The sequence below is a fragment of the Pseudoliparis swirei genome, chromosome 17 (genome assembly GCF_029220125.1).
Source record: "Pseudoliparis swirei isolate HS2019 ecotype Mariana Trench chromosome 17, NWPU_hadal_v1, whole genome shotgun sequence".
Lineage (NCBI taxonomy): Eukaryota > Metazoa > Chordata > Actinopteri > Perciformes > Liparidae > Pseudoliparis > Pseudoliparis swirei.
Window position 1 is genome coordinate 18,326,939 of NC_079404.1, and position 26,727 is coordinate 18,353,665.

At 40.9% G+C, this 26,727-nt stretch overlaps 1 protein-coding gene across 1 annotated transcript in view; it reads left to right on the forward strand.

Moving 5' to 3' along the window:
- The first annotated feature begins 5,569 nt into the window (after nt 1–5,569).
- The window catches only part of grid1a (glutamate receptor, ionotropic, delta 1a), an 88,993-nt gene continuing 67,835 nt past the window's right edge, over nt 5,570–26,727 (forward strand). The window contains exons 1-2 of the mRNA XM_056435807.1: nt 5,570–5,843; nt 22,538–22,743. Of these exons, the coding sequence (XP_056291782.1) occupies nt 5,570–5,843; nt 22,538–22,743 (480 nt within the window). The remainder of the gene's footprint in view (nt 5,844–22,537; nt 22,744–26,727) is intronic.

Below are 26,727 nucleotides of genomic sequence, written 5' to 3' on the forward strand. Positions count from 1 at the left end.
ACACAACATCTAGTCTGCTCTTAGTTGAGGGTGATGAGGAATCTTCCAGCAGCTAAAACATAAATAACCGTGCCAGTTGTCCCTGCTGAATGCTTAAACATCATCAATGACCAATTTAGCGTCCGGGTTCCTCAATAGGAGCACTTGGTCTGGGAATCAGTCATTTGAGTGTGATCCAAGGTCTGTACACTAAAGTACACCGATATGTATGGAAGATATATATTGCAGCTTTTTTATTGCTCTGACTTTGGAACAATTTCAAAAAGTTGTAAAAGTGCAGTCAGTATTCACATTTATTTGTGAAATCAATGTCATCCAAAAATCATGAGGTTTAACATATTCCTTATCTAATTATTTCACATTTACATGGAATAAGTAGGAGCTCATCCTTAAAATAAGAAGGAGCATTACCATACACTTTAAAGGATACACAACAAACATGTAATTCAGAATAATGTAGTATAAACTGCCACAATCACAGTTGTCACTGAGGTTAGAGTGGTGAAAACAGTGGTGAAAACAGTGAAGCATTTATTTTAGTGGTGACTCCTTAAAGTCCTAGGATTGAGCTGTGAGTCAGAGCAAACTGAACGCGACAGCCTTATCTAGACTGTGAAATCACTGAGACTGCTCCAATTTATGCAATATTCACTACATCAGTGGTGTGGTGGTTTGCTTCTTCCTTTCATATTACATTGCTAAAATGAGGGCAAGACACTGATGACATCATGTTTTCACGGGCAAACAGATTGTGTCGTACAACGTTGTCATGTCTTCTTCCAGCCTGGTGTCTTGATGCTAATCTTCCCTCTCCCAGGACCATCTGTGCATAACTGAACAGGTCTGATGAGGCGGGGACATTTGCAGAAAAATACAGTGTGATCAGACCGGATTCGCATGGCAGATGTCCATTTTAATGGTTTCAATTATAAGTGTAGGAACATGAAGAAATCGCTTACAATGCCCTCGCCTCTTCCCTGTTTTAGTCTATGAATTTGCTGACAGTGGATCGAAAATCTCATTGCAATTTAAATTGTTTCAGGGTTTTAAAGAGATGCAGTGATTACAAATTCATCCACCTAACAAATTCATCATCCCTCAATCAACCACCATCTCTGGAAAATGACTGCTTCACCACAATGGGTTTGATAGATTAGTACATCTTTTTTCCCCCAACGAGAGCAGCTGCTGTTTTCATCTCCCTATTACAACACCTTTAATTACAGCAGACTTATCGACTATTTTTCTTCCAGCCATCCACTACTATCCGTATTCACAGTCAACACACTCTCACACAAATACTAATCTTGGTCAATGCTTATAAGCTTTAAACTATGGCGCTCTACATACCCCTCTAGAGGTACTTTACTGCGTGTCATTGGCGGCGCGTCAATATATATGCTCATTACATGTATCGTAAGCTTTTGGTTTCACATGAAGTAAGGCCAACACAACTATCGGGAACGAGCGTTGTTGACGTTAGCTTGACTGACTAATGACTCAGATCTCCTTCGAGTGAGGAGCAACTAACGTGACGAAAGTCAACTTCACTTAAAGATCTGCATTGGGACGCCGACAGTGGTGTCCTGGACAGACGGGTTTGTGTTCCTTCAAGGTGTGTGTATATGAGAGTGCTGACACTATATGTCATATGGCTACCAGGGAATGAGTGATGGCCTCTGTCCAATGCAGAGGGAACATTTAAGAGTCATTATTCCACCATTATCATCTTCTGCAGTGGCTGTGGACCACTCCAGCCTTCTGTCAGTGGGCTGTCGGCTATATAATGGGCCTGGGGTGTCCATTATGAAGCCCAAATGGCCGCAGATAGACTTTAGCTATGGTCTGCAAAGAGTGGATGAGTGGTGGAGAGGTAGGGGCTATAAAAGGAAAAAAATATATATCTTTGAGTCACTTTCCATTAGCACAAATGAAGATCAAGTTTTTTCAACTTTCTTGCATTACCAGATGATGAAACGCGTGAAATAAATAATACATTAAAAAATAAAGCACAACATGAGGGCTGCCAATCTTTCTGACAACAGGCTTCTGTTATTACAGGAATGAAGCTGAAATTACTTGATTCAGCTCCAATATATTTATGTTTGAAAATACTCCATCCAACCGGCAGCAACACAACAAGTAACTCTCAGGAACCCGCTATGTTCAGTGTCTAGTACAGAATATAGTTTATTGTCGTCAGCTGACGCATTTAGACACCGGATCAGTGTCAAAGCATGTTTTAGATTTGTGTTACTGTCGATCACATAACTTCCTGCTGAGCGGAGCATGAGCAATTCATGTCGCACAAAGGACGATTTGCCAAGTGCCCTTCTGCACGAGCTGGCGTTCATGCACACTTTTCTGTCTGTCACACAGACACAACACACACACACACACAATTTCACACTTCCTGCTCTGTAGAAGAAGTCTTTCTTGCACTCTCCTGACCATTCGTGCAAAAAGTTCCAAATCATCCCTTTATTTCTCTTACACTCTCTTCCTTGTTCTACTTTAACGACAGTGCACCTTCGGCTCGCTGACATTTCCTCAGCATGTTCTGTAGTTGCCCCTGTACTCATGATTTACAGAGCCTTAATGTACTCCTGTGCTTGCAGTCAGTAGATGAAAACGTCATTTGTCACATTAATAGTCCTCCCCCATTGCCACCCGTGTGTGTACACACACACACACACACACACACACACACACCCCTCTTTCCATCCATCCCCCTCTCCCCCACCCCTCCTTCTCAGCCTCTCGCCTCTTGCCTTCCCTGCACAACCCTTCTTCTTTTTTCTTCACCTTCCTCTGGTATTATGGGGGATTTTACTTAATGGTGTCTCACCAGTATGTGTTTATGTTTGTGACGTGCAGTCCTTGCTCTGCTTCTTAAAATGCTCAATGTCAAAACACATGGTCTTATATTCCTGCAAAATATAAGTAGACTACAGTATCGGGTGGTAGGCTATTATGAAATGCAGCAAGATATTAGATATAATTGCTGTGTTGTACAATATGCATGTTTATGCTGAAAAGAGCCCGCTGTGTGAAAAATGGTGATCTGAATTTGCTGGAGCCTGTCCCGGGTCACATGCACAATTAGACAATCCCTGTAGTATATGAGTATGCAGCTCATAACAGAGATAGAGCCTACAATGATATGCTAATTTAATAATCTTCATTAAAACTGTTTTGCATTTGGATTCCCATTACTTTCTCTTTTCTGTTCATTTCCTTATTTGTATCTTTTTATCAAAGAGAGAATGCAAATCCACACAAAGGCTAGGTGGAGAGTGTATAGGGCCAACGGTTATGAACCATGAAAACACTAAAGCACTGGTTCTGACTGAGAAAGTGATTTTGCCTTCACGTAAATCTTCTTTTTTTTGTTGCCTGTGTTAAACCAGAGGGGCAAAATATGATTATCTGTTTTCTGCCGTAGAATATTTCCAAAACACTTGAAAACCAAGTGTAGTAAAACATTGACAGTACACATTGTATTCAATATAGAGATATGCAATTGTGTTGCCTAAAATGTGCTCTACACTACTTCTGTACTTCAGTAATAGTGAATCTCAGCTATCTTTAGTAAACTTATCGTCATTTTGGTAGAATGGATCATCTTTTTTGTTCATTAATCTACTGTCAGATCATTGGAAGAGCAAAACACGAGTGCGTAATATGTCACTCATACTCAAGTCTACCCAGTCTCATTAAATATTTAGCACCACTTGGATTGAACAGCTTTTCTCTTCAATTTCAGACATTAATCATGTTAAATATGCCGTTTTCATCTTTTAAAGCATGTTTGGCATCTTGTTCCTGCAAACGTGCTGACCCACTCTCAGAGGATCTGAAGCAGATTTGGCCCAACTTACATGTGTAAATATAAATGTTGGGATGTCAAGACCGTCTACAAACATTGCAACGACAGTATGTCTGCAGTCTGAATCTGTGTTGGTTTACAGATATTGACCATGTGTACATGAACGAGAGACAGGCCAACAGATTTGTGGGACAATATTTAGCTTGGACCGATTGGAGACATCATTTTTCTTCTTACTTTCTGTATCTAGCTAAAATACTCCTGATTTTTATTCGGGACTGTGCTGTTCTGTGCTCTTTTTACCCGGACTCTACCTGACTCGTGTAGCTCTCTGATCTGCTGTTATCAAGTGACTGTCGACTTAAGCCCGCCTTTTTGCTTTCATCAGCTGTCTTCTTTTGTCTGGGTACAAGGATTAGACTAATCATTGGAAGAATCTCTCATCACGCATGAGAACACAGCGTCGGTACCAAACCCCATCCTTTTTGTGATCCGTTCTCAACTGCAGAGGCTCAGACGTAATCCGAAGCAGGATACACAACTCTGCTGGCCTAAACATCATCAGAATATATATTTTTTTCTAAATATATTTCCCCACAAATATGTATTCAATTATTTCCCAGAGTAAGAGTTATTCTCTTAATTTCATAGCGTTCCTCTTGGTTGCGCTGCTGCCAGCGCCAGGTTGATTTGGGGCTGGTCTTTATGTTAGATCTTTTATCCAATCATATTCAGCCATCGTGTGTTGCCAGGGGGCTAACATATGCCCTTAGGCCTTCAGAATCAACATTGAAGGCGCTGGTAGCTTCAAGTGAATGGGAATGACGATGTTGTGTCAACCAATCAGCTTTAGAGTTGGCTCCTCTAGGCCTTCTCACAGGAGCCAGCTAGCAAGTGCTGCAGGTCTTTTGATTGGATTACCAATATTGAGAGGCGGGTCCTATAGGCAGGTAGATGCAAAACCTCAGAACTAGGAAACTGAATTTGATAAAGGAATTAATTCGCGGACTACAAAGCTGTTTTTTCAACCCACAATGGCGGAAGGAGGAGAAGATGTTGATTTGGTCGAGCATATACTTGAAATCTGCTTTGGGTGCGACAATGCCCTGTTTAGTGAACAAACGAGTGCAAGTGACTTTTTTTCTTCTTTTTCTCCGTCCCGATGCGCGCATTCTGCAGCGGGCGAGACGGAGAGCCGAGAGAAATGACATGCTGTTGTGTAGATACGATCAACATCAGACGGCTGTTTAGTTTAATAAATGAACAAAGACGTGGGCGGGCCAATTTTTTTTGTGTCATGCGATCTACCAATACTACGCCGTGATCGACGTATTGAGCCCTGGTCAAGAGCCATGGCATCATAATGATAGTAATAAGAGGTGGATTAATTCGGGTGGGACTGTGTAGGACCTCACTGAAGGCCCAGGCCCCAGGCCCACGGCCCGCCACTGACAAAGAGCCATCTTGAGCACACGTTCTTGAATAATGTACAGCGCTCTCTAAATCTGAAAGACTTTTGAAAGGACAATCTTGTTGGAATTGATTACAGTTTGGTTTTACTTGATGTTTAATCTTGTTCTTTCTCCTCTGCTTCCCCCCCGTCCCTGTTTTCCTCCATATCTCTGCTTCTTCTTTCATCCTCCTTCATCTTTACTTCCTTTCTTCACCCCTCTTCCTTTCCTCCTCTCCATTCATCCACCTTCACTCTATTTATTTTTCCTCCGTCCAGCATGTGAGCTCATGAACCAGGGGATCCTCGCTCTGGTCACGTCCACTGGCTGCGCAGCTGCAAGTGCCCTGCAGTCGCTGACGGATGCGATGCACATCCCCCACCTCTTCATCCAGAGGAATGGGGACGGTGCGCCCCGGGCGGCCTGCCAGCTCAACCCCAGCCCAGAAGGAGAGAGCTACACCTTGGCTGCCCGTCCACCTGTTCGCATCAACGATGTCCTGCTCACCCTCATCTCAGAGCTACACTGGCAGAAGTTCATCATCTTTTATGAGAGCGACTACGGTGAGTTTAGACGAATGAGAGCAGTTGTTGGTCAAATGAAATTTATGACATCTGTATGTACGATTATTTCAGCTCTTTTACTTAAATGTGAAGTGAAAGCTGCTCCAAGACTCTCGACAGTGTGGAGTTGAAAAAAAGCCTTATTAACACTAAGAATTCAATCGCTGGAATGAATACACAGTCGGAACTAAGATAAAAGAGCATCAATACACCCACGCAGACACACACACCGAAACACACAAGCAAACTGCTCAAAAATTAATCAAAGAAATTGTCGGTAAACCATTCACCATATACCGTCCTCATAAAGAGACCAGCCTGTGCCTAATTGGCTCAATTGTGGCACCGGAGAACGGTGTCCCAATAGTACTTCATATATCTTGCTTCATTATTCTCCCCACGACACCCCTGTGGACCGGACCTTTCCTGACCCACATTTGGCAAAAGGGGACTAAAATTGTCAAGACAGTACAAGGTCAGAAAGATAAAGAGAGTATAGTGCTGCATTGGCATTTCTCACTGCTGGCTAATCTTATTAGTGTTTTACAACTTGGAAAAAAAGTGCAATCTAGAGAAGAGCGTTTCCATTCAGTGGAACCTACAGTTGATGAAGTGTGTAGTAAAGAAAGCCCTCAAGGAAATGCAACTCTACTGACCACATACCAGTCACAGTGCTCCGTATGAATGTATGTGACATGGCATTTCACAGTTAGAGATCTGTCCTTGGATTTGTTTCTGACTTTGACACTGCTTCCCAAACACACACACGCCCTTATCCACCCGGCTTCCTCCCTGTCCATATTATCCAACATAGCACTCTATCCCTTCATATCCATCATATCCTACAACAACCCAGTGTCCCTAAAGAAAGCTGACAGCACCTTGACCTGTGCTCTCTCACCCATACCCAGTAATCCTACTAATGTGTATCCCTGCCCCTCAAATTCCTTCACATTATTCCTCATCATCTCTCTGCGATTCATGCCTCCTCCAGCTCATGGTCCATTGACTCCTCTTCCTGACCTCCCTCAGACAAGCCCGTCTGGTGTTTCCCTAATTATATCACGTATATTAGGCCGGTATATTTTTATACAACATTATTTATAGCTTTTATTAATTGCCCTAACTTAACTTCAATGGAATATAATGGCTTTGATGCATTTCGACTACTCTAGCCATATAGCTGTAGCTTAGCTTGCTGAAATTCTCTGGAGGGAAGCTTCTGTGGAGTGAAGCTTCATTTAATGTAGAGTAGCTAAAGTGCAAGCTAGTAACTAGTAACTTCAGCACTCTTGTGAATTTTTTATTTCCCTTTGTTTTGTTCCTGTGCTTTACTGATACTAACTTCTTTCTTTAAAGGTTTCTTTAGGACTCATCCACCTTCTCATCCCCCCTCACCGCATATGTGCTGAAACCCGCAGAGGTTTTTCCTGATCTTGCTTAATGTTCTAATCAAGGGTATATTGAAGGGTATAGCCCCAGATGAAACACTTTGCAATGTCATTCCCTATCCAACCAAAGTTATCCCTCTGATACTTCTCCCAGCCTTCCAGAAACACTCCTTTTGTGGGTTAGAATCATTGAGTGCCTGAAAATGTGCCCAGTAATTTGCCATTAATTGCTCCCTTCTTAATTCCGTCTGCATTTCTCCCTTTTCTACCTGTGGGGCGTTATTTTAGAAGCTTGACTGCACACTGTCAATGGCTGTCCCAGAATCGCATGCAATTTCCTTAGACAAGCCCTGGCTGCTGATCCATACACAGATCTTATCAGGGCCACATACATTAAGTCTCTTCCTGGTGAAAAAATTGCATTTCTACTGAGAGCCTACACACCCAATCATGACCCCACTACACCGTCTGATAAATTTCTCATTGTTCTTTCTTGATTTCATGCTGCATACTCCTTCCTCTTTTCAACAAGGCCACATCACCCGCATACAGGGACCTAGCTATCTGCTTTGAGAAGAGGTCATTGAACAAAACAATGTAAAGAAGCACTGTGCAATGATTTGACCAAGCTGTACTTGAAGTTTTCTTCCATACAGAAAGTCCAATTAACTGGTTAAAAAGTCTCCCACCAAAACCAACTCTGTGCTCTCTGTTAGTCTTACTATCTGTCTTTCTTTTTCACCAGCTATTTGTATTACTAGCACGCTCTATGTCCGACCAGCTAGCTGTCTGTCTGTCTGTCTGTCTGTCTGTCTGCATGTCTGTTTGACTGACTGTCTGTCTTGCTTTCTATCCATCCATCTGCATTTTGAGACATTTTCAATCAGTTTCCACCTGATGCAATAATTCAAATCAGTTTATTTGTATAGCCCAATTTCACAAATTACAAATTTGTCTCGGAGTGCTTTACAATCTGTACACATAGACATCCCTGTCCCAAAACCTTGCATCGGATCAGGAAAAACTCCCAAATAACCCTTCAGGGGGAAAAAAAGGGAAGAAACCTTCAGGAGAGCAACAGAGGAGGATCCCTCTCCAGGATGGACAGGTGCAATAGATGTCATGTGTACAGAAGGACATATTTAGAGTTAAAATACATTCAATGAATATGACAGAGTGTATGAATAGTTCATAGTAGGCATATTCCACGATGGAGACCTCCACGATCCATCAGGCAGATGGCGGTAGAGAGGAGGAGTGGGCGGAGTCTCAACAGTGGGCGGAGTCTCAACAGGACAGTGGCGTCGTCGGTAGCAGGAATTCCACGACCCAGACCTCGATGATCCATCAGGCAGATAGGATCTATGCCGTCTCATGGGGTCCGATGACCCCATGAGACGTGAAGTCACAAGGACTCCGGGGAGAAAGCAGAGTTAGTAACGTGTGATTGAGAGATGAAAATTCATCCCTAAGGAGAAAAAAAAAAGAGGAGATAGGTGCTCAGTGCATCCTAAACGTCACCCGGCAGCTATAAGCCTATAGCAGCATATCAAGGGGCTGGACCAGGTGAACCTGATTCAGCCCTAACTATAAGCTCTGTCAAAGAGGAAGGTCTTCAGTCTACTCTTAAACGAGGTGACTGTGTCTGCCTCCCGGACTGAAATTGGAAGCTGGTTCCATAAAAGAGGAGCTTGATAACTAAAGGCTCTGGCTCCCATTCTACTTTTTAAGACTCTAGGAACTACAAGTAGTCCCGCATTTAGTGAGTGTAGCTCTCTAGTGGGGCAATATGGTACTACAAGCTCCTTAAGATATGATGGTGCATCACCAATCAAGGCTTTGTACGTTAAGAGAAGAATTTTAAAAGTGATTCTTGATTTTACTGGGAGCCAGTGCAGAGCAGCTAGTGCAGGATTGATGTGATCTCTTTTCTTAGTTTTAGTGAGAACACGAGCTGCAGCATTCTGGATCAACTGGAGGGACCTAAGAGATTTATTAGAGCAGCCTGATAATAAGGAGTTGCAGTCATCCAGTCTTGAAGTAACGAACGCGTGAACCAATTGTTCTGCATCTTTTTGAGACAAGATGTGCCTGATTTTTGAAATATTACGTAGATGAAAGAATGCAGTCCTTGAGATTTGCTTTACGTGGGAGTTAAAGGACAAGTCCCGATCAAAGATAACGCCAAGATTCTTTACAGTGGTGTTGGATGCCAGGGCAATGCCGTCTACAGAAATCACATCACCAGATAATTGATCACTGAGGTGCTCAGGGCCGAGTAAAATTACTTCGGTTTTGTCTGAGTTTAACATCAAGAAGTTGCAGGTCATCCATGTTTTTATGTCTTTAAGACATGCTTGAATTTTATTTAGTTGGTTGGTTTCCTCTGGTTTTATCGAAAGATATAGTTGAGTATCATCTGCATAGCAATGAAAGTTTATGGAGTATTTCCTGATAATATTGCCCATGTATAAGGTAAATAAAACATTGTGGCACAGAACATTGTGGAACTCCGTGACTAACGTTGGTGGTTATCGAGGCGTCATCGTTTACAAATACAAACTGAGATCGATCTGATAAATAGGATTTAAACCAACTTAGTGCAGTGCCTGAAATGCCAATCGACTGCTCCAGTCTCTGTAATAGGATCTCATGGTCAATGGTGTCGAATGCAGCTCTAAGGTCTAATAAGACCAGTACAGAGATGAGTCCTTTATCTGCTGCCATTAAGAGGTCATTTGTAATTTTCACCAGTGCTGTCTCAGTGCTGTGGTGTTTTCTAAATCCTGACTGAAACTCCTCAAATAAACTATTATGATGTAGAGAGTCACACAACTGATTTGCGACCACTTTCTCAAGGATCTTGGAGAGGAAGGGGAGGTTAGAGATCGGTCTGTAGTTAGCCAACACCTCTGGATCCAGAGTGGGCTTCTTCAGGAGAGGTTTAATGACAGCTACTTTGAAGGAATGTGGTACGTGGCTTGTTAGCACTGAGACACATTGATAATATCTAATAGAGAGCTGCCAATTAAAGGCAAAACGTCTTTAAGCAGCCTCGTCGGGATGGGGTCCAAGAGACAGGTAGACGTGTTAGAAGTAGAAACCGTTGACGATAATTGGTCACGGTTGATGGGAGAAAGGCCATCCAAATATACACCAGGGCATACAGCGGTTTCCAAGGCCATTCCACTTGAGGACAGATTGGCACTGGTTAAGGGCAAGAGATTATTAATCTTGTCCCTAATAGTTAAAATCTTTTCATTAAAGAAGTTCATAAAGTTATTACCACTGAGGTTTATAGGAATGCTCAGCTCCACAGAGCTGTGACTCTCTATCAGCCTGGCTACAGTGCTAAAGAGAAACCTGGGGTTGTTCTTATTTTTCTCTATTACTGATGAGTAATAGGCTGCTCTGGCATGACGGAGGGCCTTCTTATAAGTTTTAAGACTATCTCGCCAAACTAAGCGGGATTCTTCCAGATTAGTTGAACGCCATATGCTTTCAAGCTTTCGTGACGTTTGCTTCAGTTTGCGGGTCTGAGCAAACCTCCTCTGCCTCACTGTCTTCTTCTTCAGAGGGGCTATCGAGTCCAGTGTCATTCTCAGTGAGCCTGTGGCACTATCAACAAGATGATCAATCTGGGACGGACTAAAGTTAGACCAGGAGTCCTCTGTTATATTGAGACGTGGTATTGAATCAAATGCAGAAGAAATCGCTTCTTTAAATTTAGCTACAGCACTGTCAGTTAGACATCTGGTGTAGAAACTTTTGACTAACGGTGTACACTCCGGTAGTATAAATTCAAAAGTTATGAGGTTGTGGTCTGACAGAAGAGGATTCTGTGGGAAGACGTTCAAATGCTCAATGTCAACGCCATAAGTAAGAACAAGATCAAGCGTGTGGCCAAAGCTGTGAGTGGGTTTCTGCACTCTCTGACAGAAGCCAATCGAGTCCAACAAGGAGATGAATGCAGCACTAAGGCAATCATTATCAACATCCACATGGATATTAAAATCTCCAACAATAATAACTTTATCAGTTTTAAGAACCAAACTTGATATAAATTCTGAGAATTCAGATATAAACTCTGAATATGGACCTGGTGGCCGGTACAGAATCACAAATCGAATTGGCTGTAGTGTTTTCCAGGTTGGATGTGAAAGACTAAGAACAAGGCTTTCAAATGAGGTGTAGTGTAATTTTGGTTGAGGATTAATTAATAGGCTCGATTCAAAGATGGCTGCTACTCCACCTCCTCGACCGGTGCCTCGAGGAATGTGAGTATTAATATGACTTGGAGGAGTCGATTCATTTAGGCAGACATATTCTTCATGGCTCAGCCAGGTTTCAGTTAGACAACATAAATCAATGTGATTATCTGATATTAAATCATTTCGTAACACAGCTTTAGATGACAGAGATCTAATATTTAGGAGACCACATTTAATAATCCTGTTTTGTTGCACTGCTGAAATAATGTTCCATTCATTGAATCACATCCCATCAGAAACACTTTCAGGATAACATCTCAACCCAGCACAGTGCACCATAGCCTTAAATTGCAAGTCCTGTGAGAGGGAACTGATAACGCATGAGGGCTCGGTGAAACAAGGCACTGTTGGTGAGAAATAATGGATAAAAACACTTGTTCTTAGAAAATAGCCTTTTTGAAGCCTGCTAAATTAGGTACTATAAAGTCTGCACCGTTGACATTCGCGCTTGTATTACACTGTTCAACTTCGCACTCGTTAAATTAAGGAATGTAGCAGCTAATTAGGATCTCACAGAACACTGAAATTACCCATGGTGCATGCCTGGAAGTAGTGACCCATACCACTGCCTAGAGAGAAAAGTGCCGTCTGTAAATTGGTGTCGGCGCATAATATTTAAAGACATAGTGATGTTGAATTTAAACGTTGGACTTATTAGTAGGGTGAAACCGCTTCATCAGGTCATTCTTATTATCTTCGCATTGAAAATGCCGGAAGGTTATGTTTTGATCGCCGTGTATTTATTTATTTATTTGTATGCGTGTTATTTGCAAAACTCAAAAAGTATTGAACCGAATCGCATGAAATTTGGTGGGATGATTGTTTATTATCCGGGGACCAGTTGATTAGATTTTGGGATCGATCGGGTCAAAGGTCAAGGTCAAAGGTCATGAACAGGTCAAATATTCTTGAATCACATGGAATTTGGTGGGATGATTGGTTATTATCCGGGGACCATTTGATTAGATTTTGGGATCAATCGGGTCAAAGGTCAAGGTCAAGGTCATGGAAAGGTCAACATCTTTTTTTTACCATAGCACGATACATTTTTGTCCAATTGGCATGCAACTACTGCCAAAATGTTCATAATTCAATGCCCAATCTTGTGATATGCGAAGGTATGCGCTCTACCGAGTGCCCGTTCTAGTTCATATTATGTATGTGTACCTGTTAATAAGTACTTAATAGGTAGCATGTCAATCAGTGTTCACTCTCTTAAACTTGAGTTGAATTGTGTCTACCTTCTTACATTGGGGTGGCTATTGTATGACATTGTCTGGTGCTATTAAAATAATTCAAATATTTAACAAAACAAGACAATTACCAATTGATCAAAGAATAAGTGAACAAGATCGGAAAATTCACATTTGGTATTTAACAGGGTTTGAGACTTTGTTTAACAGATATATGTTGGCCAATACCCAAAATAATAATAATAGTACATTTTATTTGTATAGCGCTTTAAAAAGTACTCAAAGGCACAAAGGTAAAACAAAAAATAAAAGCACTAACAATATTAATGATATAATACATAACAGTAAGAAACGGAACAAAAACATGCATAAGAGGCATCACAGGTTAAAAACAGATTTATATAAAGGAAGTGCAGTTTTGAAAGTGGCGAGTAATGCAGAAAGTCTGAGATGCTGCGGGAGAGGGAGGGGCAGCAGTGGAGAAGGCCCTGTCCCCCCAGGTGGAAACTAGTACAAGGGATCAATGAGGGGCAACCTGGTCTGGCTGGTTTTAGTGGTGCTGGAGAATATCCTGTGGATCTGCGGTAGCCAAAGTATATACTCTATAATAATCATACAGGTGTGGTGCTGTAGCAATGGGGAACACATAGGAGAGTCAGGGAGTTGTTATTCAGGTACAGTGTGTACACACTCGCACTTTGAATTGAACTCAAGCTGGCGATAGAAACTTGCCTTGCCTTTTGGAATACTGGAAGTATTTCTGAACTTCTGCTAAAATATCAACCACAAGACTTGAGACGTCATCTGACGCTTGTCCCCTTTAATTACATATAAACTATGGTGCTCTGCAGACGTCTGAAAAACTGATTTCTTTAATAATTGTTTGGAATTTTGTACATTTCCATTCAGCTGTTTTCAAGCCCACCTTGAAAATACGTAGACAAACAGGTGAATGTTTTAAGTTAAAGTAAAGTTGTCTTACGTAATAACCTTTCAGAAGCCCTAACCATAACCCACCATTTACTTTATTATAAAGACCAGCATTTATTAAAGAAAGAAATGTAATGTATTGAATATACGCTGATTAATTGTTTTTCCAATAGATATGTACAAAGGTGAAATGCATACATTTTGTCCATTCATAAATACAAGGTATCTTACATTGCAAACGGTTCAGAAACTACTCTAATCTTCATTCCTAATGTACTTCTCCCATCACCGTTACACCTTCATAAGCACAGAGACTTTCGTCATCACATCCATTCCAACTCCTGCCGTCAGATCAGTGATAATCAAAGAGCAGAAACGAGATGATGTAACTTACCTCACAGCCCAGGTGGTCAGATCAGGTGATCTTGGCAATGCCTTCCTGCATTTTCTTAGCAGCTCTCTTTATGTTTAATGCTTTTTTGTTGTTGTTAACTAATCAACTAATTAATTCAGCTCAAGTGTCATAGAAAAATGAAAAGACCAAAAGAACTGAGCAGCTTGCTCTTCATATTGTATGAGTCAGTGCAATTGCTCTAAGCCAGTGGTCGCCAACCCGTCGATCGCGATCGACCGGTCGATCTCGGAGACGTTCCCTGTCGATCTCCAAAATAAAATGAAAATAAATTCAGAAACACATTGTTCCTTGTTTTCGAACATTTTCTAAAGTGTCTTCTGAAATGTTTTCTTTCTGACTGGAAGATTGACGTCAGAAAAGATCTCCGCCTGATTCATGAACGCCTGAAAACGGGTTCGCTTACACAGCCGTGTTGTCAGCTGTGCGCCCTGAAAGAGGGGAACGTACCACTACAGGTGGGGCGCAGGGGGAAATGCAGAAAGACCTTGATAACTTCACATATTGCACCAAAGTACACCAACATGAAACTAAGTCATCAATAAATAAATGTTGAAATGCCTGTACCTTCGTGTAAATGTTTACGTTAAGGCATTAACAGGTTACGCCTGCGCATGCGCGATAGCCGAGATTCTTGGCGACTTGCCAGGTCTTACCTCCGTGAGTTGGGTTTTTCTGCTGTTGTCCTTCAAAACAAAATTTCAACATTTAGCTTTTTTTTGTTGTCCGATAGAGCAATCTGGTTTACTTGAAAGTGATTGCAATTGAATTTATTCTATTATTTGAAAAGGGACAGATGCAGGAGTCACAAATGGTGATTCTCATATTTATTCTTATGATAATTATTTAAATCTGAGGATGTCTGTTGAGCTGATGTGAACGTAATCACCAACGGTCTGAGTTCAGAACCAGTCCCAGATGAGAAAACGTTCATGAATACCAAATTTGCCCCGAAAAACTCATCAGTGGAGTTGAGAAAATCACCAAATCAAAGACCAGGAGCTGGATTCCTGACAGACGGCCTCAGACTGGCTGTCTGTGATTATGAACTAACTACAAGCTCACAGACAGAGTTCAGTCACAGCCATCACACTGACTGGAGTCACATGGCTTGATGGCATTGTGATGAGAGCTGAACTTACATGAGTTGCACTGACTGATCATGTTGTCAGTGTTGTGTTGTAATTGGATTGGATTCAATTAATTGTCATTGCTAGAGTACAGGTACAGAGGCAATGAAATGTAAATAAATACAACATTTATATTGGTAGTTCATCCAGCTGCTCATTGCAAATGTGTTTTTTCTTGTTCATATTGTGTGCGGTTAACAAATATCTTACTTGTTATATTACACTTAAATTCTGTGTTCCTGGTCACATCAATTTGAACGCTGGACCAAAATGACAATTAGGCCAAATAAAAAGTTGTAAGTCCAGTCTGGACAGTCGTTTTCTCTCAACGCCTCAATAGGTAGATCTTGCCGGTCATGAAGGTGGAGGTCAGGGATCTTGGGCTCAAAAAGGTTGGTGACCACTGCTCTAAGCCAATCAACAAGTTATGATAAAGTAAACTGCTTTGTAGCACCAGGCAGCACTACAGAAAATAGTCATTATGAACATGTGCTGGAGAATATCCTGTGGCATGGAAATCTTTTGTGTCATATCAAAAGGAAAAAGCAGTAAGTCTGATGCACTGAAAAGGTGAGTGATTATAACCATCAAATAGCACTTACAGAAGATTACTATATTGGATGAGACATTTTGTCTGCCCTTTGTTTTTTTTTCCTAATCCATAATCAGATTTACTGATTGACCGTGACTGACACCGTGCTGCTCTGTGATCATCAGAGCGCTCAGTCTCTGTAGAATGATATCACTGCCAAAAGAAAGATGGTAGAATTTGATTATTTCATAGATCAGAGAAATCATTTAATTTAATTATTTTTCAAACTGATATTTAAAACTCATAACAAAATGTCTGAATGAACATTTTGAAAAAGGACATTTAATTTACAGATTCATTAGACGCATGGTTGCTATACCAACTTCATCTTGATCAAACGCGTAATGTAGCAGATAACTTAAGGCTGTGTTTTGCTGCGCTGTTGTCATCATTGTGCTGATGGTGCGATGTAGTCTATAAAAGCAGATGCTCGTAAAGATAGAAAACCCTTCTTTCACATAGCCTCTGGCATCACACTGTAGTAATACGCACGGATAATTGTCCAAAACCTCACTATCTATAGTGTACTTATCTCGACTATTATGACTGTAGTCCATTTTATTTCATTACTCATTTGCTTGGGGATTGTGAGAGCAACACCAGGCTCTGCAGTCGTCTCAAACGGCAGCCCTCCGTCACCAAAAGAGCGACGTACAGTAAAGCTTGTTGTATTTAAGTGCGTCAGGGAAGCTTATTAATTCTAGTCTCCGACAATACATCAGTTGCATAAAAGACACATTATGTAAACAACCTCCAAGGCTTCACTTCTTCTCGTTCCATTTGTCATTCTACATTTTCAACAAAGAATTTGATTCTCTATTGTGAGGGGAGCGTGCTCCATAATGAAAGTAACAGAAATAACCTTATTTTTGTGCTGTAGAAAGCCGACTTTGTGTTACGACTGCAAAACATCCTTTTGTGCTTTTACCCTTTGTGCCTTCAGGCAAATAAGAGATAAGACAATTATATGATTATCCTGTAACAGCCTATTGTTAACCACTACACGGTTCTTGTTTCTTACTTTCTTTTTTGACTTCAAGAACAGTCCTCCTGTTGCAGATTGCTGCCATGCTTTCTGACTGCTTTTTTGTTTAAAAAAGGACAAAATACACCCGGTGCATGTTAAGGCCACATCGGTGCATCCCTCCCACTTGCCTTGCAGTCAAAGACCATGTGGCCTCTTGTATGTTGTTGCCACTCTTCTGAAAATGTCCAGATGCCAAATGAACCTTTGAACAGCTGGTGGCTATTTCCTGTGACTGCATTTAAATGACATCGAGTGAATCCATAGTTGTGGGTTCAGTTCCTTCGGCGAATCAAAAGATTACATTTGACCACAGCGGTGAGCAGAATGGCTGCAAATTGTCTGGCAATGCTTTGTTTTAAAACGGACACAACGTACCTTCCTATCTGGCCCACACCTTCCAAAATGATTCAACAATTATAGGATGGATTGGCATGGAATGTAGTCATTACGACTGAGTCATTTTGTCTTTGGTGATCCTCTGAGGTTTACTTGAGCAAAGGTGTGAGGTTTAAATGTGTTGTTTTTAGTGAAATGTCTTCACAACTATTCGATGGGTTGCCATGACATTGTATTCACACATCCATGTCCCCCTCAGGATAACAGGTAACAACACAGGCCATCCCTTCTATCACTCCCTCCAGGAATTAGATGCCACCGTTGTTCTTTTGTGACTGACAGATGTTTATTTGGATGCGGGCGCACTTCACATAACCGCCGTCACCATCCACCTTCAATCCACCGTCGAACTGTACAAAATACATTTAACAAGGTTGACGTTGACATTACGTAAAATACAGTTGACAAATATATGCGACGAAAACATTAACATAAAACATAAACGTACCTCACTGGCTGCACATAACCACGAGGGAATGGGTCCACTTTAAATAGGTATCCTTCTCTTACTAGCTTCAACCACGTTCTCCTGAGATTGTTGCAACCAAATGCGTCCCAGCGCAACACAGGACACGCAAATAGTTCCCACCAAATACAAAACAAAAACAAACCAACATTCAATAACCGAGTTGTACAAATAATATATATTCAACCAAACTTACTACAAATGACATAAATAACATTCATGGCAGTTAAACCTTCAGTTCACATATAGCACCATCATCATATTTTTATTTTATTTGACTCACGCTTTGGTTTATGACTACATAACTGGTAAACCAATGGCATTCCCACCAGCCTCTCACCAGAACTGGCACCCTACTGGTGACATTGTAAATAAGACGTCCGCTTAACATCGGCTTGTTGGCATTTAGCTCAAAGCACCACTGGGCCCAAGGACAGCCTCGCAGAGCTACTAGATAGACCCTCCGTCTTGTTTTAAAGGTTTGCAATCAATCTTCTGTATGCCTTTTGTAAATGTCATTTAAGATGTGTTTACACTGTGCTCACACTTTTGTGTAAAAGAAGGCAGCTATTGATTATGTGTGAGAGGGAGGACAGTGGGCTGACCATCTGCAAACAAAAGCTTCTGTAAAATTGCTATGTCTTTTTATGATAACAATTGGAACACAAGAGACAACTGAGGCTGAACAATTATTGTAAATCTTGGAGAAAGGTACATTTTCTTGAACATCCATAGGCTCCTTGGCAGGTCTATCTGCATTTGACTGCACTTAGTAATGACGATGGAGCCGCTACATCCGTCTCTGCCGGTCCTGTGGTGCCGGCTCTCTGCTAGAAGAGGAGCGCATTAGGCTGGGATTAGGTGTGAGATTGATTGAGTTGCTTTCGGTTCCATGTGGTTCCAGGTGGTTCCCAATGTAGAAAGTGCATTTTTAGCACAGATAGGACAAACAAAGGATATCTCCTGCAGAGTTTGAAGCAAGTCTGCAATGTGTGACGTTAGAGTTGATTACAGATCTGCACAAATGAAAAGAAACCAAGGATATTTTGCTGTAGTATGCATATCCTGTATTGTCTTACACCTGATAGTTGACTGTATTAAATCTAATATGGAAAAGTCTAACAGGAACCATTGAGAAAAAGTGAATCGCTATGACAGTAGGAAATTATAAGAAGTAGGAAATATACAGATATATATACGGTATCTGTATATATATATATATATATATATTATTGTCCAAAGTGTTGATTACCAATTGGAAAATTTAAAAAATGAAATCATCCATGCATGGCCACACAAAAAAGTACTTAACCTTTTTGTGAAAGGGTAAAATAATTGATAAGATCTAATTTGCATACTTCTGTGTTGATGCTCAACAATTCAGTGACAAAAGTAGAAAATGTCTTTTTGATTGTCAACAGATTATTTTACCCGAAGCATGACCCTATTTAGAATAAATATATAAAACAAACTTATTTGAATTTTACCCGACAGTCTTGTGTAGTGTTTTTTTATTAGCATTATTTAATTTTTTGTATTCATACATTTGTATCGTTCAGTTTGTTGCATTCTAGTCCGACTGTCTCTCTTCTAAGCTCACAGCATACAAAAGGCATGCCAGCAAGACTTAGAAGCAAAGTAGGGAAATTCATTTTATTCTCTACTCAATGTTGTTGCGATGTTGTAAGCCAAGAATGCAATCAGCAGGCTTTGAGACCATTCACCAGACCCAGGCTGAGAGAATAATCGAATTTGGGACTGTAACTCTAGCCACTCTGCACATTCAGACCGGACTGCTTATATAGGAGCCATTCTGTTGACGGGCTTCCCATTTTTCAAAGTCTTTGACTTAAAAACGAAAAAGTTGAATCGTTTTTTTGCCAGATGATGAGATGAATGGACCACAGTTAAATGACAATAATATATGTAGACCTCCTCCGTCCGAACAATGCATAACAATTGTGAAAACTTAATTATTGTTTTAGTTTCTACAAGCTACACTAAAAACCCAGTAATCTGTAAATAAAGCAGAACACACGTTGTTGATCTGCAAAGTTGTGCAACAGCAGAGAGTTTTTCCTTTGCAGTGTGTTTGACTGTCTCATAAGGCATAATGTACATAATTAGATCTACAGACACAAACACACTGTATGCCCTCATATCCTCACCCACCCCAAAAATGCCCCGTCTTCTGACCACAGATAAGAATTACCTGCCGTATGGATTTGATGTATAGACTTCGGATAGGCTATCATTTGTTTTCCGTTTATTCAGATGGTTAATATTGTCATATTTACCTCAAATACCTTAACTGTGTTTTAAGGTGTCAGTAAAAGGAGGGTTGATTCAAACAGAAGCAGGTATTTATCTCTTTCTGCATTTTTTTCGCCTTAATTGCTCCTGTCAAATTCAGCACCTGATGAATTCCAATTTGCAAAAAAGAAACATTTATACATATAATTAACCGGTGTTATTGTTGCACACAAAACTCATCTCAGTTTTCAGTAAACGCAGGCTGGTAGCGTACCCATTTCTCAGGGCTTTTCCGCTTGGATTGCAACGCAGCGTGACAGCTCAGTAAAAACCTCTGAGCCCTTTGATCATGAGACGCTCATTGCTGCATCGCTCCAATCCAAGAGGGAGTCCCACTTTAGTTACAACTAGAGTAAGATGGAGCTGAATAGAATCTCAGTGCAAGATCATGTGGTCTTCCTTCGTCCGTCCCCCCGTCCCCCCTCCCCTTCTATCTATCTCTCTTGTCCTTTCAAAACAGATACTGTTCAAGCTAAAGATAGGTAAGAGAATACTAGAATACTGAGTGAGTTGCCATGAGTGAGAGCAATTATATGCTGATAATTGAGGGGCGAAAAAGCTTTGATATCTAAAACTTTCAGGAGCAGAGTTGTGTTCAGGAGTGGGGCTTTGGTAAACGTATCCAGAAATCAGACCTTTAATTCCACGTTAATCCTTTCGACTGCAGCCCTGTCCATGGCTGACACGGTTGCCTGGTGGAAAAGCGTGCTCTGGGTTTGGAACGCTGCCTTTGAAGGCCAATACTTCTATTGGGGTCCTCGAGTAGTTTTCGCATGAAAATGTACCTTCGACACCCCATCGGATTAAAAACTCTGTTTGGTTCTTTCAGTATTTTTCTTCTACTTCCCTTTTGGGAGATGGATGGTTTTCAGCCAGCCGCAACATTACATTTGTATTCTGCTGAATATTGTTCTTGTCTTCTGAGCAGTTCTTACGCTCTCTCGTGTTTGTCCAATAAGAACGGCCTTGCTGTTCAAGGTGTTCGTGAGGCCCTGCTCGGGGCATTGTGTCTGTGGAGGTTCGTCCTTTTATGCAGGTTGTCCAACCTTCATTCATGTGAGGACTCTCAAAGACATTATGGTGTGCTAATGATGTTGAGGAAGCCTCTTGAATAAGTTATAAACGTCTTTAACTCCACAACTTGTGTTCATGAGTTTATATGTTTGCTTGTTGAGTCGTCACGAATGTGCAGAAGGTTAAACTCTTCTATATACCATCTGGGTTTCGGAAAACGGAGATGTCTCGCACTTGAGAACACATTAAATATAACATCAGATTATATCTTTAGTATATATTCAATGTCGCCGTGTGTTACTGCAGCTGAGAATTGTATATAGAAAATATTAATTGCAAGGGTCCAGCCTTGGGACCCGACGGGAGGAACTACGATTAACTTACAAATTGTGTTTGTGCTCTTCCAAAAGGTGTGAATACTCTGAGGTTGAGCTGCTGCTCATTGTATTCAAAGCAACACCCCCAATGATAACGGTTTCAATTTGGAGACGAAGAAAACAAAAAGCTTGGTGTGTGGTTGGAAGTGAAAGAGTTTTCATAAAGGGCTGCAGTAAGAGTTTGGCGACACTTCAAAAAGGATGAATGATTTAATTTAATGTTTTTCTTATTCTGTGAGAATTTGTATTACCACCTCCAAAATAAATTGCAATACGGCAGGGAAAACCAAACATTGCATCTAGTTCTTTATGATTTTCTTCATATGGTACTTCATCATATTGCTGTCTCACTTTGCACTCAGCTAGACTGAGAAACAGGGACCATGTACCGATGTGTTCGTTCACTGCTCAGACCAGGTCACGGTCTTCATTAGCCTGATTTCTAGTTTTTGCCCAGAGAACCTGAAAATGACCACATATTAGATATTGTCGGTCTGTAAGTGTATTGTGCGTTTATGCAGCCATATGTATGGTTGAGCCAGTTTGCCCCCCCATCCCTCTATAAATCGCCTTTTCTGAGCACTGGAGAGATGAATCATCAAACCTCCAGAGATGCAACAGGGGGTAACCCACCCCCTCATCCATCCTTTCCCAAACACACACACACCCCGACACACACAGACACACACACACACATCCATTGTGAATGCAGTGAGAGATTTGGCCTTCAATTTGGCCTAACCTCTCTTTAACAATGCGGCATGCTGCTGGGCTGTTGCTCATCACCAATTGGGATTCGTGTGCCTATTATGAGCCCTTTGCACAGCACCTTTAAATGTGTGTGTCTTCTTATTAGTGGTTTCCTATATAGCGAACACATACACACACTTAGTTTTCTGGGGATAGCAACGCCTACATGCAGTTTCATATCCTTTAAACCCCAGGAAACAGAAAGACAGGAGTGCTAGTTGTGTTTTGTCACGCTTCAGATCAGAAGCAGTGAACGAAACTTGCCTCAAAGCTCCTTTGAAGAAAACCTAAAAATATCGAGTGCATGCGGTTGCTGAAATTACAGGCTGTTTACGCACACTTCTGACTAAATGTTTCCTTTTCCGTCTATGGAGGTTTATGTTCTCGAATGCTTACGTCACTCATTCTCTGTCATTTGTTCTCCTCCTTTAGACATCCGGGGTTTGCAAACCTTTATGGATCAGGGGTCTCGGCTGGGTCTGGATGTGTCTTTGCAGAGAGTGGACCACAACGTCAGCCGAGTCTTCACTGACCTCTTCAACACGATGCGCACTGAGGAGCTCAACCGGTACCGGGACACTCTGCGGCGGGCCGTGCTGCTCATGAGTCCTCGTGGTGCGCAGGTGTTCATCCACCAGGTAGGCTACATCGTCTTTAATACTTCCCTTCAACAAGCGATCAACGAGACAAGCAGCTGGATGGGGAGAGAGCCAGACAGAAAACATGTGGTCAAGAGTGATGATGACCCACGAAGGGAAACATGCACTTTCACCTGGATCTCTAAGACCACACTAGTGAGCCTTCATTTAATAAAGCAGTTAAACAAGATGCAGCTGCTTTTCTGTATCATGTGGAGTTCTGACCCAAAGCAGATAGCAGAGATCAGACTGTGTGTTGCCTTGGATATTGAATTGGCCAGAATAAAAAACCCATTCAGGTGCCAATAATCTACAACGAATCTTACAAATATATCTCTGGAGCCTCTCATTCAGCCTTTACTGCACGGCCAGTGAAAGGAGTTGTGTGTCGTGCGCACATCCACAGCGTGGCATACAACCCCAGGCACAGTACAAACAAAGTTGCAGCACTGATTATGTTGATCTTTCTAAGCTCTAACTAGTGATGCAACACACTATTGTGATAAGTGACTAATCTGTTGATTATCATTTTTATGAATTTATTTTTAATCTGATGAGAAATCAATTACAACACAATCTTATTGTACATCTTCTTTTAATTGTACAATACAAAACAAAACTAACACAATTAAATAAATGCGTATTGGGGATGTTGCCATGCACTGAGAATAAAAGGGAATCTAATCTATATTTGATCAGATAATACTCAAGTTCCTGTTGTGATGAAATAAAGGATTGACATATTATTACAGAATAATTTAAAGACAAATAGAAATACCAGTCCCTTGTCTTTCTGTTTTTGTGATGATCAATGTAACCAGGTGCTCATTCCACATCATGTTTGCTAATTATAACAGTTGGAACTAGAACGGGCACTCGGTAGAGCGCATACCTTCGCATATCACAAGATTGGGCATTGAATTATGAAAATGTTGGCATTAGTTGCATGCCAATTGGATAAAAATTGACTGCGCTATGGTAAAATGAAGATTTTGACCTTTTCATGACCTTGACCTTTGACCCGATCGATCCCAAAATCTAATCAAATGGTCCCCGGATAATAACCAATCATCCCACCAAATTTCATGGGATTCGGTTTAATACTTTTTTAGTTATGCGAATAACACGCATATAAATAAATAAATAATAAATAAATACACGGCGATCAAAACATAACCTTCCGCATTTTCAATGCGAAGGTAATCAGGGGAGTAGTTACTACATCCAACTCGAGCTTTCGTACAAATGTTTCCTTCTTTCATGTCACCTCGTCGAGTTAAAAGTAATTTGTTCATCAATTGTGCTGTCTTCAAACTGCTTCTCAAAAGATGAACTCCTGTCCTGAGTCCTTGACTGCCTTAAATTCCAGTAAACCTAAAGTATATTATATGTAATGACCCCCACGAAGGGCAGACGGAAGTGGGAGACTTGCCTTTAATCATCTGCAGGGGTTTTACTCATTATAATCATGTTGAATAACTTTTCACTGTCGTGCTTTGTCCCGATTGAAGAACACACCTGTTAGGCATTGACGGTGTTCACGACAGTGACAAATATGACGACATTAAAGCCACCCGAGTGTCTTGTTCTGCCCGATAAACACGCCACAGTCCAACACTTAATCTTCTGCTCGTCTGGCAAAGTCGGTGAAACCCTGAGACGACACAAGATGGACCTCAAATACAGGGCACAAGTTACACCTCCTTTTTAACAGTAAGCTCTTCACCACGTTGTTTCGATGTTGAAGATATCTACTCCTTGTATTACCTGGATGCATGTTTGTTAACCAGAAGGCAGATTCTGACTTGTGATAAATAGTTTGTAACCATTAATGATGGTTGGTATGTCAGCTCATAGGCGTCATGTGAAGTATATCTATTTAGAGGGAGGAGACAGTATTTCTCACTTTCTAATATATTGTAGAAAAAAGACAGAAACTAATAGTCAAAACTCTCCCTTGTATTTCAATGAGCCTTTTATATTTTGTTCTATTATAATGTTCTACATTTACAGGGCGTGAATAGATTTTTTATTCATAACACACTTTGTTGTTTTGTTTTAGTTTCCACACACCTTCACCGCCATAGGTATATTCTTCGTCATTCCTTACCAAATTAACACAAGGCATCTTGGAGCATATCTCTCAAATCCAGCTGTGAATATGGACATATATTACAAGTGACCCATATGTGTTAATTCCTAGAAGCTTCATTAATACCGTGGTACAGAAACGGAGATGGACGTACACGCTCTCCACCAGAGATACTGAAGGAGAACATGTCAATATGCTAATATCTAATAGAAGAATGATAACGATGCCTTGGAGGGTTAAGTATTCACAAAGTGTCTCACATGAAAGAAAAAGTAATGTTGCCTCTGTGACTGTAAGTTGACTGAATGGTAATATAAGTGTGAAGAAATGTGGTTAATTAGTGGCATTTTCTCAGAATGAGTCAGATGTGTGTTTCATCATTTCTTCACCTCGTTTTTTTCCCTTCCCTCTGTTCTGTCCTACTATACATGTTCTCAAGCCACTGACATGCATGGATGACTGAACATAGAGGCATACAGGTCTACAAAGAGATGCACAACGGCTGCAAAGACGTTGAAAAACGACCTCAAAGAAATGCTAAATGACCCGAGAATGTTGCAAAGCGGCTACAAAGGGACCCAAACAATTACAAAGAGAGGCACATCGGCCACAAAATGATGCATAATTACCTTAAGAGACTTGGGATGTACCTTGTGTGTCTCTTTGTAGTCGTGTTGCATCACTCTGCGGTCATTTTGCATATCTTTGAGGCAATTTTGTGTTTCTTTGTGGCCGATTGCCTCCCCGTGTCCCTCTCTTGCGTCTTTCCCTTGAGTCTTACTCTTTAGAGTAGAGAGAAAACGAGGACATACTGTATGTATTTCCACTGTTACGTCACGTGTAGCTGTGTCCATTTCTATCTTTAAATGCTGGGGAGACTTTAAATCAATGTACTTGCACGAATTCAGATCCAGTTATATATATTTTTTTAACCTGTTGGACAAACTGCACTGAGTATTTACACTGTGCTCTGTTGCTTATAAGCATGGGACCAATTTATTCCGCAATATGGTGTTTGTCTTATTTATTACTTATACACTTATGTGTTGGGAAAGTCTATTTTTTTAAGTCATTTTTAAATAACCCACAGTATAACTATGGTTTCTCTTTCACACTGGAATTATTTGGGCAAAATAGAAATGACATAACTTATCAAACCCGACAGTCTGGAAGGATTAGCCTCATGCAACTGAATGGAAATGACGATACATTAGATTAACGGGTTTCTGCTGACAGACAGACTCTCTCTGACTTTAATGTATCCATAATAAATTATGAAAAGACAATTATTTCTAATAAATTAAGATTTTCTTTTTTGTTCAGACCTGAAATTAACATTTATATTCAAATGCTGAATTAGAAAACAAATCCAATTGAAAACTTGAGTTTAATATGTGATTTGTCTTCACTCTGGTATAAAATGTGATGTTCAGATGCTCCGTTTGATCAGCTGCAGCCTCCAATCAAATACCAGATGAAGTCTGCCCTTAAAACACTTCCTGGAAGGCTGCTCTTGTGCGTCCTCGCTCACTGCTCTTGTGTGTGTCCTCGCTCACTGCTCCTCTGATCGACCCTCGCTCCTCGAAACGACAACATGGAGACAAAATGGCGACAAGGAGACACAATACGACTACCAATGACTCAGCCACATCTCTCAGTCTGGGTGTCATGTTCCTATGTAGGGGGGTGGTGTCGTCTGTGCCTCAAGGCTCATTTTCCTCATAATCCTTCAATGCATACTTACTTATCCCTCTACAAGGGGAAAATGTCTCAATATGCATTAGGAAGATTTAAAGAGAGGTATTGAGGTAGTTGGACTATATTCAAATGTTCTTTATTTCCAAGTTCACCTGACTAACATTAAAGGACAAAAGTGTGTTAGCAAAAGCTCT